Here is a 15239-nt window from a genome sequence, read left to right as displayed (position 1 = left end):
TATGAGACCATACATGTAACATGAAACCTGTCACACACTAAATGGAAGTGCAGGACAAGTGTAGCATATCCAGGTTCATTTAGGTGGTATTCTTCGATATGAACACTTCAAATATTTGCATGTAGTTTATGAGTTTGGAATTATTCTGCATCACTGAAAACCTGTTCTTAAACATGTGATTTTTAGAATCGACTTGAAGTCATTCCAATTGCAAAATAGAATGTTCCCCAATTTTGGTTTGCAATTTTTTTTGGTAAGTGTTTTTGAAAACGGTCCTAATATCACTCTTTTTTGGGGTGTTGGACAACATGGTTGGTTTTATTTTTGAAATAAAAAATAACTGCCATATCAATAAAAATAATATAATTTTGCTGATGTGGTTGTTGATTTTATTTTTTAAAAACAAAATCAACCATGTTGTTGAACACTCCCTTTGTTAATCTATTGCTGATGTATGGGCTGTTTAGTTTTGTTTCCGTTTATAAAAAAAGGGTTTTGTAAGAATTTTTCATAGAAAATTGGGATAAAACGTATTTTATTACTTTGAGACAGTTAAACTCCACATAAGCCAAACAATAAAAATTAAAATGGAAATGTCAAAAATGAATTTTCCTCCAATGATGGCTCTCACATAACCAAAGAAAAATGTTCTATTGACAAGCGACTTCATCAAACAAAATTTCATAGGGAGGAAATGCCTATTTGTCATTATACTAGCACCAATTTTCTGATAAACGGTAATGAAACCAAACACCATGTAAAACCTTCTTGTCAAGATGAGAACAAATCCATGTTGAAGAGAATAATCATGATTTTTCTTATTCTTACAACCCACTAAAATCAAAATCACAATGTGGGGCCTTAGTATCATTTAAATCATGCCATAGATGTATAGGAATGGCAACGGGGTGGGGGTGGGGGTGGGGACGGGGAGCCTTTCCCCATCCTTGTCCCTGCGAAAATCTCCATCCCCACAATATTATACCCTCCCCATCTCCACTTCCTATGATTTTTTATAATGTCAACCATTTTGTTTTTGTTTTTTACTTTAGTTAAAAAAATAAAATAATTGAAAATTACAATCTCATTAAAAAAGATTCAAACGTATTCAACCATATTTTTAAAAATATTAGTATATAGACATATGTATACATATATACATATATAAACATATGCTTACATATATACATATATATTAGTGGGGATCCCATGGGATGGGGATCGGGGTCCCGGTAGGGCGAGGAGTCTCTGCCCTGTCCCCACCAATGGGGATGAAAATTTCCCCATCCCCATCCCTGCTCCATTTGGGATGGATCCCCACGGAGATCGGGGAAATGGGGAAAATTGCCATCCCTAAATGCATACAGGTGCCAAGTGACTGGTTGTAGCGGAAACTTAAGATTAAATCCCACCTACACAATCTTACGTAGATCGGTTGGTTGCATACAACCAAATCAGCAGCAAGGTCATTTCACTACCCTTATTTTGTACAACATTTATAGTTTTCTAAACATCTAGTACAATACCTTTCCATATAAATGAACACAAACAATTAATGAATTGGAAAGCTGTTATATTAATCCATTCAGTTAGGGCTATGAATGTACTAGATGTTGGTCCAACTTGGTCCAGTCCAATATGAATCCATTACAAATGGATCATGTCCTATTCAATCCAATAAATATTTTAGATGTCATTTTGATCTAATTCAATGTTTTATTGGACCGTTCAACTTGTTCAAATTGGTTTTAATTCAGATTGCATCCAACCCAAGCTACTCCATTGACACTCCTACAATCTTTTGCCAATGAACCATGTATTGGTTCAATTCTATCTTATCCAATATAAATCCACTATCAAATGGACCAGATCCAATCCAATCCAATAAGTATTTTGGACCATTAAGTTTGGATCGGTCTAATTCGATGTCTTTTTGGATAGTCCAATCCAGTCAAATTGGTTTTGATTTGAATGGGGTACAGCCCAAATCTGGACCATTGACATCCCTACATTCAGTGTTGAGCCCTGAATGGAAAAATATCACATACTCCAATTTTCTTGGCATGTTGCATTTTGAGCGCTACAAAATCGGGGAAGAGTTAGAAGACCAGATATATGTTTCCACCAATGTTTCAAATCGTCATTGACTCGGACAGTCAGACCATTCAAACCAAAATTCGTTAAGGCGATCGGTTTCGTTTTACCCCAAATCTAGTCTTTCGTAAAAAACCGTTGAATTAGTCAATGAACCATTGACCCAGACGGTTTGATTGTTGAATCGTTCGACCCGAAGAACGATTTGTGGTTTAGAAAAAGAATGAAAAGAGAAGAAGTGATGAACTCTCAGATATGAGATCTATTGGAGAGAGAGATCAGTTGAGGGATGTGTGAGACAGTGAGAGAGATCTGGGAGAGCAGGCTAGAGATCTAAGAGGTCTGGGAGAGTAGGCTAGAGATCTGAGATCTATTGGAGTCTAGATGATAGGTCTGAGAGAGAGAGAGAGAGAGAGAGAGAGAGAGAGAAATGAGGCTGAGAGAAATCTCAGATCTACTTTCATCACTGTTGTTGTATTTCACCATCACCATCACCGTTGCCGTCGTTGTCACCGCTGTAGCCTGCAAGTGACCTCCTCCTCCTCTTCCTTCTTCTTCTTCTTCTTCTTCTTCTTCTTCTTCTTCTTCTTCTTCTTTTCTCTCTTCTAAACTCTCTCAGCCATCGGCAGCTTCTCACATCTCTCTCATTCTCAAACACTTAGACATTTTTTCTCTTGTATGTATATGCATCTTACCCTAATATTCCAATATAATGGGTAATATGACATATCAGCAGTTACAATATTTAAACCATTTGAACTGTTTGACTCGGATGATTGAACCACTGACTTGGAAACCGATGGCCAGAACGGTTCCATTTCCGGATCGGTTTTTAAAACCTTGGTTTCCATAATAAAATGTTTTATTCCATGAATTAAATAAATCTTCATTTTCCAATTTCCAATGGTAACATTGACATGATATTGGTAGTTAAGAGTTCTAATCTTATATCTCATTTGCCTCATCTCCTTGTTTTTTTTTTCCAAAATCAAGACAATGGCAATTTCCCTTGTTGCTCTTGGGAGTTGAGGCTAGTCTCCCAACACCCCCTTTTGTGAGAGTATTTGGGGTTTCCTCTTGATGTTCTCCTTTCTAAATGATTTAACCCTTTGAATAAGATTCACTTATATATAAAAGAAGAAGAAAAAGAAGAGGGAAATTGTGTAAAAAATGCTTCCAATTCATTGAAGGGATCATACTTTTAAGATGGAAATCGTGTCTAAGATGTACAACTATAGATCATGTTGGAAGGTGTGTTGGTAGCAGATATAGACTTGTGTGTGTGTACATGCACGCTTTTGCCCATGATTCGGAGTAATGATAAACAATTGCGTATCATGCATTTCAAAGGGGTGATACATATAATACATTCAAGAAGTTTTGTCAAGCTTTTGAATGTGAATATATTTGGAAAGGGTATTAGCCAAGTTTGTGCCTGTATGCTTTGCCGGGGTGAAAAATGAGTATCCTATTTAATGAATTAAACTGAAGCTAGTAGGGTTACAGGGTTGATAATTCCTAACCCAACACTCTGAACTGGACTTGGGCCTAGGTTAAACCCCTTATCCTAGGTGCAAGCTTGGTACAGTCTTGCAAAGTTGCACTTATCCCTTTATACTTTATAGGTGTTATTTGATCATGCATTTCATGCACAGTTTGCCTATTTTAACAAATTATCATGGTTTGAAAAAATTATTATCTAGTACTAGTAGTAGTAGAGAGGATATTATTTATAAATAATTATATACAATCAAATCCATTAAAATAAATAATTTTTTTTTATATAGAAATTATATTTCCCTGTATAAATCATGCTATTTTAAAGGTAAGTTGTAGATTAGTACCCATCGTATCGTTATTAGTCCGTTATCCGTCGTTATTAGTCCGTCAATTATCTATGTCACACGACAAGAATTACTTGGTCTTCTTTGGTAACAATGACAGTCTAAAACCCCTTTTGTTATGGATTGGATAACTGAAAAAATGGATTACAATGACGACAGTCTAAATCATCACTCTTCTCCGGTGACGTTTTTTCGTGTAGTTTCTCTGATGGGAAGCATATTGGTTCTTCACCATAGAAAAGAATAAGGTGGCGGTTTAAAATAGACCGCGGTCCGGAAAAGCAAAAACATTCACGCGAGTATATTGGGCGGCGGCCTTTCCGTCGTTTATAACATTGAACCGGAATTGAACCGGCCTGAACCCCATTCAGCCATTCTATTCGATTGATACTCTTCCTGCATTGTTCTCCTTCAATAGCAGAACACCGAAAGGAAAGCTCTCCTTACTATGTGGATTCTGCTCCTTCGACAGAGGATTTCTCTTCACACGTCTTTCTCCCTTGCTTCCCTCTTCTCTCACTCTCTCGTCCGAGTCGTTCTCCCTCTCTGTATCTCTCGAAATCATGGAGAGAAACCCTAACTCTTTTTCTTTGCAGGGTTTGCAATTGGGGTTTCGATGGTTTTTCACATGGTTCTCCCCTGCTTCATCTTCCAAAATCTCAGTTATTGTTTTATTAGGGTTTCTGGTTGGGGCTGTACCCTTTTCTTTGTAGTTCTTCCACTTCACCACTCTCGATTAGTGTTTTAAGTTTTCTGATTCGGTTTTCAATCACTTTGATTCTGTGGCCTAATTAAGCTTGTGATTTGGCGTTTCAGGGAGTATGTTTTGAATAGGAAAAAGTTGACGTTGTGAAATGTTGGCCGTTTGGTAGTGGAGACGGAGAGCAGGAGAAGGCAGCAGAAGAGATAGAGAAGCTGCTTCCGCAATTAACGTATCGGAAATTTCGTTGGTGGTTAGAAGATCTGGAGGTGATAAGATCTCAAGAAGTTGTCGGTGACAACACGAAGATTATAGATGAAACCGGGAAAACAGTTTCCGGCGTTGAAAGTGGCCTTTTGTCCCAAAATCTGGGTTTTGGCGCTGGAAATATGGATTTGCATGGTCTTATCCTTTATATTATAATCTTTTAAAGCATAATGTAGTTTCTATTGGTAGCATGAAAAGCTTTTAGTAATTTGCTGATATTCCCATGCTCATGATTTTAACATCTACTTGGATATGTCCACGTTATGGTGCCTTCGATTTTATTTCTGTAATCTTAAGTTTAACCATGTGCATGTGGTCAATTCTGTAGTTTTATATTTATAGGTATAACCAAGTAATAGATTTAAGTTTGTTCCTTACGTCCAAATTCCAGGTTCATCAAGAAGCATCTCCCATTGTTCTAAGAGTTATTCAATGCCTAGTTCCAATCCTTCAACATGCCGAGGTAATTTCTTTATTACTTGTGCATAAGCTAAAGTTTCCTTTTTTTTTCTTGGAGTTCTATTAACATTCTCATTGTTATTGATTCTGAACAGGGGCTTAACAAATCACTCATAGAAAATAGTGCCATCACTCTTGGGAGGCTTGCATGGGTCTGTCCAGAACTTGTATCACCTCATATGGAGAATTTCTTGCAATCATGGTGTACTGCTTTATCCATGTATGAGATGTTTCTTTTCTTCTTTATAGTCCTTTCCAGTAGCTGTAACTGGTTTTGATTGCATTATCTGTCAGCAAAAATAAGCATACAGTAAATTATCCAGGAGTAGTTTGTGATTTCAGTGTTTCCAAGTACCATATGAACCCATGTACTTATTAGCTAGGTTGATCTTTTAGATATTTACTGAGGACATTAGTGGTTGTATTTGGTTTCAACCATTCTTATGACAATTTAAATCTCATCCTTAGGATCATGGATCCTCCAAGCGGAAGCATATGGGGGTTTCATTTCCCTCGAGGGTTAATGTCTTTAAATTGGAGGTATTGAGTAATAATGTAAACATCTTCCATAGTTTCAGTTCAGGAAATTTTGTTTTCCCTTATTTATCAAAAAAAATGTTTTCCCTTCAGTTGCTCCTAGATTTGAGTGTTTGATATCTTCAGCGTGGCTTGGGTTTTCCTTCAACAGATGCATTTTTTTTTTTTATAGTTGCATTGCTCTTCTTTTAGGGAAAGGGGCAAGTTGCTATTGTTATCTCCCATTTGGCTATAATTTTAGGCATTTAATGAAAGGCTGTAAATAAAAAATCCTTCACTGTTTCTTAATGAACTAGAAAGGACAGAATCAGAAATAAACTTATTTAAAGGAGCCTAATAGTAGCTTCAATAGGTGATAAAATGAGGAAACATAGGACAAGATGGTTTGGTCATGTCTAGATGACTCTATGTACAACATGAGTAGAAGAATGATCTGTTACAAGTTTATGGTTCTAGAAGAGCAGAGGGTAGACCAAAGAGGACATGGTTTGAAGTAGTAGCAAATGGTTTAATGGCCCAGAATTTAGCAATGGATATGGTACTGAATAGAGTGGAAAGATGGAACAGGATTCATATAGTCGGTCCCATGTAGTTGGGGCTGTGACTCTTGGATGTTTCTTGGCCTCCCAATTGGTGCTGAAGCTTATTTAGTTTCTACATGGCAACCTTTATCAGTAAGTTTTGAAAGAGCTGGTTGGAAGTGCAAGCATCTTTCCTTGGTATCAAAGTTACTGTTATAAAGAATGTATTGACAATAATGCCCACCATTACCTATCTCTGCTTAAAGTTCTAGCCTCCATGGATGAGACGACCAGAAAAGATTCAGTTCTGTAATGTCAAATAAAAGAGAAGGTAAGATTCGATAGGGTTTAGAAGAATTAGGGCTGAGTAAAGCTATTATGGGAAAGTGGCTTTGGAAGTTTGGGTCGAAATGGGAAGCTTTATGTATAAGGTTTAGGCAAGGTTCAAAGTATCGGAAACGCTATGCATATCGGAAAGGCAAATTTAAGAGATGTATCAGGATACACCTTGGATACGCATGGATATGGACGAAAAATTAAGATACGCATGGAAACACATGCAAGTGCTATAAATACTCTATCATAAATAAACATTAATATCACTAAATATAAGACATAAATGAGCTATTTATTCATAAAAATAACATGTTTTAGTGGGTTTTATGAAAAAGAACATATTATAATCAATAAACGGGAAGTCAGGAACAGAAACATACTATCTAATTATGGACATTATAGATCAAGTAATTATTTTGCATGTTTTATTCTAATTTTTTAAAAACTAAATAATTATTTATTTTTATTCAAATAATTATTTTGCATGTTTTATTCTAAAAATTAAATTAAAATTAAGAAAAGTAAATATGTAACAAAAAATTGAATGGATTTATGGATATAATAGATGAAATAATTATTTTGCATATTTTATTCTAAAAATTAAAAAATAAATATCAATGTTTTAAAACATAGAGGCGTTCCACTACCTAGAGGCGTGAAGCATAGTTCAGAATGCAAGAGGCGTAAGCCTCTCGAACACAAGGAGGTGAAAGCTTCCTTAAGAGGAGGAAGGAGGAAGGAGGAAGGGGGGATTTCATTTTTTTTCTTTATCTTTAATAAAAATCTTTTATAATAAGAACAATAAAAATGCATAACAGTTGTTGAAAGGGGGGTCTTGTCGAAGCGGAGGCGAGCGAGCGAAACTTTTTGAAAAACTTATTGAATCTTGCAAATTTATATATGTCTTGGCAAATTTTTACAAGATTTGAGTCTTTAGAAAGGTTAAAAAGCTTTTTGAAGGGTTTGGGAAAGAAAGAGGGCTTCTGTAATGGGTTTAGAAGCCCTCTTTCGAACGGAGTTTTATTTTCGATTCTGCCACAATAAAATTGTATTGTATCGGTCGATACGCTACCGATACAATACGGTGCCAAAACGCACCGATACTCAACGATACGAGCACGATACGGCCACGATACGGCATCAATACAACGAATAGATACGACACATTCAATTTGGTACCATGTACCGTGCCAAAAACTTGCCGGAACGATACGTGACGAAATTTTTAACCGTGGGTATAGGTTGACCTGATTTGAATGGGACTCTAGGACTCATGCATGCAGTTGTGTGTTTCATGTTTTGAAAGTTATAATAAGCTTTTATTTTCCATTAATTGAATGAACTATTTTATATTTGCGGATTTTCTATATTTAGATTTGTTCAAGACTTTATTGTCTTAATTCCAAGGATATTTCTGTTAGCAAACACTTCCAGATTGGAAATGAACAGGTATTTTTCTGCCTTACATTTAATTGAGAAATTGAAGAATGCATTAATATGTTGATCTGATTGTCTGCCTCAAAGAATGCATTAATTTGTTTATGGCAAAATCCAATTTCCATGAGAGTAGAGGCCATTGCTTGGCTTTTATCTCTTCTCATTTCTTGATTATGAATCATTTAGAACAGTAGGAGGGCTTCAGGATATCAAGCCTAGATTTTTTGTGTAATACAACCATGAGGAGAACATTGGAGATTTCTTTGTACATGGTAAATTAGCAATGGGTCCTTCCTTGTTGGTCCAGTACAGACCAGTTCTAGGAAACAAAGAAACAAAGAAAGTTAAAGGAATACCGACCGAAAAAAACGAAACAAGAAAAAAGCAAAAGCACTTTTCCCTCTAAAGGAGCAAAACAAATATATATATATATACAACCCTACAACCCCATAAAGCAGAAACTCAATCCAGACCCAAATAACCCTATAACTCCATCTGAACCTCAAACCCAAAATAAGAACTCTTACCAGCATAACTGCCATTATAGGTGCAAGAAATCCCACCTATAGGGAAACAAAACCCAAACCCAACTATCACCAGCACATAAAAAATGCGACCAGGCTAGAGCCAAACATGATCCACTCACAACTCAAAACAGAAAATTGAACTTCCTAGCAGACGTTCCACACCTTTAATATCCCAAGGAGATTTATATATCCATGGAGACCTCAGGAATCTCAGGTTCTCTCAATTCACAGTTTTTACCCCCATCCATATTAGCAAATATAAACACAGTATATAAATCTCAACCCCTTGGCATCGAAAATACTTCTTACGAGTGATGCAGCCCTCAAGGGGTGGTGGAAATTGTTTTATCTCACGTGTTTGCTCCAAGGTCTTCTCTATTTGCATCAGGATAAAGGGAATTATCCTTAGGAACCTCATATATGGTGCCCTCTTGGCGGTTCTCCCACTTTTTCCTATCATTACCTTCTCCTGCGCACCTTGAAAGCTTTCCCTCTATATCATTTCCCAAGGTCACAGTCCAATAGGAGTACCAAGTATTAGAGAGTTCTTAGAAATCTCTATAACTCATTCCTCCTCTAAACTAAATTATGAAAATCACTTCCATTTTCAAAATGAGTCATCTCCCATTAAACTAAGATTACATACATATTGTTGCCATTAGTTTAATTTGAATTTTGATATTTTTTGTAGTAATAGTGATCAATAAGGAATATATTGAATATTCATTTTCCTTTATTAGTCCTCCACCAAATTTGGGCATTAAAAGAAAAGTCTTTAAAATTTACTTTTTAGTTTGTGATCAGTGTTCGAATATAAGTGATGCATCGCTAGTATGCCCTTATGGATGCTATAGAATATTTTGAACTATTATTGATATTCTAATTAATTGTTTAGAATTCAGCCCATGTAAATTTTAGTTACTATTCCTATCTTTATAGTTAAAATACTTGAATATAATTCTAATATTTATATGTTTTGATTTGCAGGTTCAATCCATATGTTAAGTGGATTTGCATTGGAAGATGTGTTGCATTATTAGAGAATTTGATTATTTTTTAAAGTTCTTGTACTATTTATATGTCAATTGGATATTGTATTTCAACAATGTCTTTCAGATATTTTAATATATAATCTTTGAATTAATAGATTTCATTTTAAATTGATTTTTATCAAATGGTTTTTCTGTATTAAACAGGTATGAAAATGCAAAATCAACAAACAATTTAGGTACCACAAAAATGCTGCAATTAAGCGGGTATATGAACTGTTTTTGAAAAAAGTAGGTATATGCCGGCAGTCATGTCCACCGGCTTAGCTATCAACATGACGAAAAAAATGTTAGAACTAACCTGGTATAAATAAAAATTAAAAAAATCTAAGGCCCCAAACAACACGTAAGGCGGCGGTCATATAGCATATAAGCCAGCGGTTTAGCCTGCCACCTGAGAACACGAGGGAGTTTGACAGAAATCTAAGGTGGCAGTCTTTTGGTATCTAAGCCGGCAGTCAAAATTGTCGCCTAATTAATGCTAAGCCAACGGCTTGGTGTGACCGCCGCTTCAGAGAAATTTAAATCGTTTTCGACTGGACATCTAAGGCAGTGGTCTTTTTGCATCTAAGCTAGCGGTCCTAATCTAGGGCGGTAGTTGATAAGGGGGCGGACGCCTGACCACCACCTTAGATCTAAGGCGGCGGTTAGTGGTGTCCAATCTCAATGAAAAGGGATTTAAACGTGACTATTTTGGCTATTTCAAAAATATGCTTCTCTCGCCTATTCAAAACTTAAAGGGTTTTTTCATCCTTTCACATGTTATCTAGTGTTGGTTAACAATTTTAGACTAAACTGGCAGTTTTCGAGAGTTCAAGTACTATAGTGGCATGTTTTGATGTTTGGGTACTAAAGTTAAGACTTTCCTCAAAGTACAGATACTAATATGTAATTTGCTCTTTTTTTAATATCATACTTTATTTTTCTATATTTCTATGTTTAATATTTAATGATACATAACATAAGTCAATACCCTCTTGCTGGTGGGTTCATCAGAGTTTTAGAAATCTTAGGCTTTTACTTGGTTTGTGAAAGAAAGGTAAGGAAAGGAAGGGAAATGTAAGAAAGCTATACAAGGGTTTGTAGGGATTTTTCTATGACTTAATTTGGTAAGAGTACAAATACAAATATGTATAGTGTACATACATACAAAATATAAGGTTTTGCACGCTACATACATTTTACTTTCTTTCCCTTCCTTTTCTTTCAAACCAAATACAGTCTTAATGTCAAACACTAAAAACCAAGCAAAAACATCTAGGCAAAAGAAAAGAAAAGAAAGAGAATAAATGAGTAATGAATTTGAGGCTCAGTTTGGAAAGAGTTGCAAATATAAATATGTAGAGTGCAAATTTTGCAATCTTCTCAAACTGAGTCTTTGCTTTGGTCGGGAAGAATGTAAATATAAATATGTTCAGTGCAAAACCTTGCATATATTTTTAAACATTACATTTTTAAGATAAATAAGATAAGATAAATTTCATTAATAGAAAACTAATTAATGTAGTTACAAGCTTTCCATAAAGAGGCATGAACTGCGTCCTCTCCTAATAGCAAAAAGAAAGACAAAAGATAAAAAACAAATTCAGCCTACAATTAAACTTTACATTTGTACTGAAGATATTTTGTATTTATACTCCTTCCAAACTGAGCCTTAGAAAAATAGGCTTGTAACAAAAATTTGGTTATAAATAAAAGGCAGCACCGCACAAAACATAAAAGTTGAAGGTGTTAATTAATTTACCTCCTTAATTAACAGATGCTGCATCCTGCATGAGAAGGTGAGGATTGGTTGCAAAGTAGAGGTGAATTAGCGGGCAAATCTCCTTTGGCAAATGGCTCACTGATCACTATGACTATGGTAGGGTCATGGTGAAGTTGCCAGCTGCCAAAGGAAGATTTACCGGCTAACCAATGCACCTGCACACTTACTACCCTATCTCACTGACCCACCCTCACTCAATAGACTAGCTAGGCTCCATGGCTATTTATTTAAACCTCCTGCTTTGCTCAAATGAATAGCATATTCAACGGCACATCCTCTCTTTTCTATCATTTGTGTGGGGTTGTGGGCCCTCGTTTTCAATCCATCAGACCTTTGGCTACCTCTTCTTACATGGGCTGTCTTTTAAAAAATTAACTAGAAATGAAACCCATTTTATATTTTATCATATTAAATAAAAATAAGTGAAAACAAGTATAATAAATGAGAATTATTGTCATTGATTATAAAGATGAAAATACAGAAAAAAAAATAAAAGATTTAGGCCTACTAACCAGCTGGGTCACCGGCCATCTCTCTCCCTCCCCCTCTCTCTTTCTCAATTGGTGATCCATGAAATTGTGTTTGTTATTAATTATTGATTGGCTAAAAACTTCAGATTGTGAATTATTTCTATTTTGGAGTCAATTGAGTGAGAAACAGGATAGGGTGCTTATGGCTTTCATGCAAATGAGACAATCTGTGTCAGTACAGTTGTTGCTTACTTAGTTAACTAAGATATCCCATATTAACCAGTATTTTAACCAATTTAGTCCTTGTAGGGGTATGTTAACTACATAGTTTCATGTATAGGTCGGATTTGGTGCAGTTTGGAGAAGATTTTTGATCAAATCAATAAATTATGGTTTGAGAAATTCTCAAACCGAATCAAACTGTTTTGGTATGGAAACCAAATCAGGTGATTTCTAATACCAATTGAAAACTTTGGACCATTCATTCTATGATTCTATTGGGTTTAATTTAATTAAAAAACCTAAATAGCATCTTTAAAAATTAAAAGTTAAAACTTTTATTTTATTATAAAATAAAGAAATTTATTATATATTTATAATTTTATACATTTGATTTAGATATATTATATTATATATATAATATTTATACATCATATATATAATTTCAGTTTACGAATTATGGTTTTTGGTTCAGTTTATAAAATTCACTAATCCAAACTGAAACCATAAAACTACAATTTAACAAAATATCGAACCAAACCAAATCGTTTTTAGGTGCAGACTGAACCAAACTGCAAATTGGTTTGATTCGGTTTTACAGTTTGAACCGTAAAATGAACACCCCTACGTGCATGTTTTGATTGACTGGCCGGGTAGGGTTCAGTAATCTCTACTTGAATGTTCTCGATGGTCGTAACTGGTTTTTGGCTGCCTAGAATTAAACCAGTAATATACTGTGGTCCAGTAGATATGATCCTCCCCTGAAAAGCAACTTCTCTGTTGATGTAATAATGGGGAATTTGTGTGAGAGGGAAGCATCAATGGTAGTGCTCTCACTTTTACCTCCTGCACGTCAGACTAAGATACCCACAACAAAAGGAGATTAAAAAGAAGGTGTGGGGTTGCAGAAAATCACCCAAATATGGAAGATCCTGAAGCATCTTCTCTGACCTGCCAACCCTCTTTCCTCTTTCTTTGACTGATGGTTTTGGTTTTTGAATGTCTTGAGTTGAGATGGACAGAGAAGGCAACATTCTAATGCTGAAGCTTGAGCCTGCATTTGATATATGTATCAATTATACATGTATATATGAAATATCATGTGAAAGCATTAATTTTTTTTTTTTTTTTAGCTGTTAGAGAGATTCTGATCTATCATATGTTCATTAGGGAGGACAAATTTAAATCTGAGAAGGGTAGAAAAATAATTCTTATAGCAGGGTGAAAATACCTGACCTGACCCTTCATTCCAACCTGTCATTTTTTCATGGTTTGGGGGTACTGAGAGATAATTCAATTAAGGTTCACAGTGGGATGGATCTATTTGGGCATTTCCCACTGAAACCTATTCTAGGAAGCTCTCCTTACAGAGGAACCTGCTAATGAGTGGCCCCTTTATTTTCAATTTTGGACTGGGAATCTTTGAAGCTAGTTCCAACTGGACCAGAATCTGACCCATTCCTGAACATATCAATCCACCCTTTCAGATTTCACAAGGGTTTAATGAAGAGGTTCAGAAGTCTTCATTTGACTTTAGAGAAAATATCTCACTATGCCATCCTTTTTGCCCAGTCTGTGGATCTTGGCATGTCAATTACTCTCTTTCCATTATAATAGAGTCAGAATTCTCTTAATTGAAAACACTGTAAATATCAAGTTTCAGATACTTTCATTACTTTCGAGGTAAGGGAAGAGGCGGATAGGGTCTGGTTGATGGGTAGAAAATGGGGACCATGACAACAGAATATATATATATTAAGAGGGAGAGAGAAGTTCCACGGGAATTGTCCTAAGCATATCCTCTTCTTTTCTTTTTGCAGAATTTCTGGATTTAAAGTGCCAACACATGGTATATATGATAGGCAGAGAATTGTGTGAGGACACGACCACGATTTGAAGCGAGAAACTTGTGGGGTTGAGGAATTACAGTGCAATCCTCCTTTGGCAGAGAGACTGTGCAACTGCACTCTTTTATCTGCCAAAGGAGATTTGCCCTGTCATTGGCCTGCACACTCAGTTTCATTCATCTTTTTCAAGTGTTGCAGAGAAATAACTAGTGATATCTTTTGCTCTTTCCCTGTGATTTTTATGCAGTTCTTCTCTATTGACAGTAAAAGCTAGACTCTTTGTTTGGTTACTCCAGTTTTAGTATGACCTAAGGAGCCTGTTGACTGGTGATGGTGAGTATATGATTCAATGACAACACATATATTTGATAGAACTTGCCACTTTCCTTTAATTCTCAATGGATTCTTATTATTATGAGAAGCTCATAATGATACTGAAACTCTGCAGATACAATACTATCAAGAGAGTTGGCTTGTTGAAGTGCTGCAGCAGAGACCAATCTGAGTGTCATAGTTTTAGTTTGTTATTAGAAATTTTCTACCTAAATGGGTTGCCCAGCTTGAATGGCATTTTCCTTGGTTCTAAAGATTATATCATAATTATTTGAGTGAACCAGGGAGAATCGAGGTTTGTTCTTTTTCCAAGTTCTACATTTGAAGAAATCTAGGACCTAAAATGTTCTTATACAATGTAGAGGCGTTCAGCCAACAACTTGGGCATGTAATTCACAGATAAATTAATGCTGAAATGAGATCACCATTTTTTTCTTCTTTTGTGGAATGAGATCATCAAATTTAAAAATGAAATAGAAAATATTATACATTACGTATTATAATTGAATGAGTTGAGTTGAGATTTGGTCCACACTGAACAACCCACTTTAATTTCATGGATGAGCCTGGGATGAATCATGTGTTTGCCAATTATTTATGACAGGTTTGTCCAAATTCATTGGCAACTGAACCCAGTGGCCGGAATGCTCAATATATCACAACATAGAGTTGTATGGATATATACAGATAAACAGTTTTACCTCAATCTCCTTTTAATTTCTGGATTTTATTTAAGGACAATTCTTGATTAGTACCCTGTACTTTGGGTCTAGTGCTACTTTGGTCCCCGAACTTTAAAATATGACATTTCAATACCCGAATTTTTAAAATGTG

The 15239-nt window shown here is 35.5% G+C and overlaps 1 protein-coding gene across 8 annotated transcripts; it reads left to right on the top strand.

Moving 5' to 3' along the window:
* The first annotated feature begins 4140 nt into the window (after nt 1-4140).
* Nucleotides 4141-9882, top strand: LOC104589725 (transportin). Of its 8 annotated transcripts, none has more exons than XM_010248135.3 (6): nt 4141-4624; nt 4755-5040; nt 5297-5368; nt 5460-5584; nt 5833-5904; nt 9710-9882. In XM_010248135.3, exons 2-6 carry the CDS (start codon nt 4954-4956, stop codon nt 9780-9782), a joined length of 429 nt encoding a protein of 142 aa, XP_010246437.2. In that variant the 5' UTR covers nt 4141-4624; nt 4755-4953; the 3' UTR covers nt 9783-9882. The 8 variants fall into 8 exon arrangements, 5 of the variants coding, with proteins under 5 accessions (XP_010246437.2, XP_010246438.2, XP_088758387.1 ...); XM_010248136.3 differs by having other exon boundaries at nt 4143-4600; XM_010248134.3 differs by having other exon boundaries at nt 4172-4569.
* The last annotated feature ends 5357 nt before the right edge of the window (nt 9883-15239 follow it).

This window comes from Nelumbo nucifera, chromosome 3, assembly GCF_055504915.1.
Source record: "Nelumbo nucifera cultivar China Antique chromosome 3, China Antique-T2T, whole genome shotgun sequence".
NCBI classification, from domain to species: domain Eukaryota; kingdom Viridiplantae; phylum Streptophyta; class Magnoliopsida; order Proteales; family Nelumbonaceae; genus Nelumbo; species Nelumbo nucifera.
This window is presented reverse-complemented; position numbering and strand designations above follow the sequence as displayed.

Bases quoted from the DNA above. Each gene is read 5' to 3' on its own strand.
- LOC104589725 (XM_010248135.3), top strand. From the start codon at position 4,954: ATGAAACCGGGAAAACAGTTTCCGGCGTTGAAAGTGGCCTTTTGTCCC. The intron at 5,041-5,296 runs GTCTTATCCTTT...TCCAAATTCCAG, and splicing joins TGGAAATATGGATTTGCATG to GTTCATCAAGAAGCATCTCC. The intron at 5,369-5,459 runs GTAATTTCTTTA...GATTCTGAACAG, and splicing joins CAATCCTTCAACATGCCGAG to GGGCTTAACAAATCACTCAT.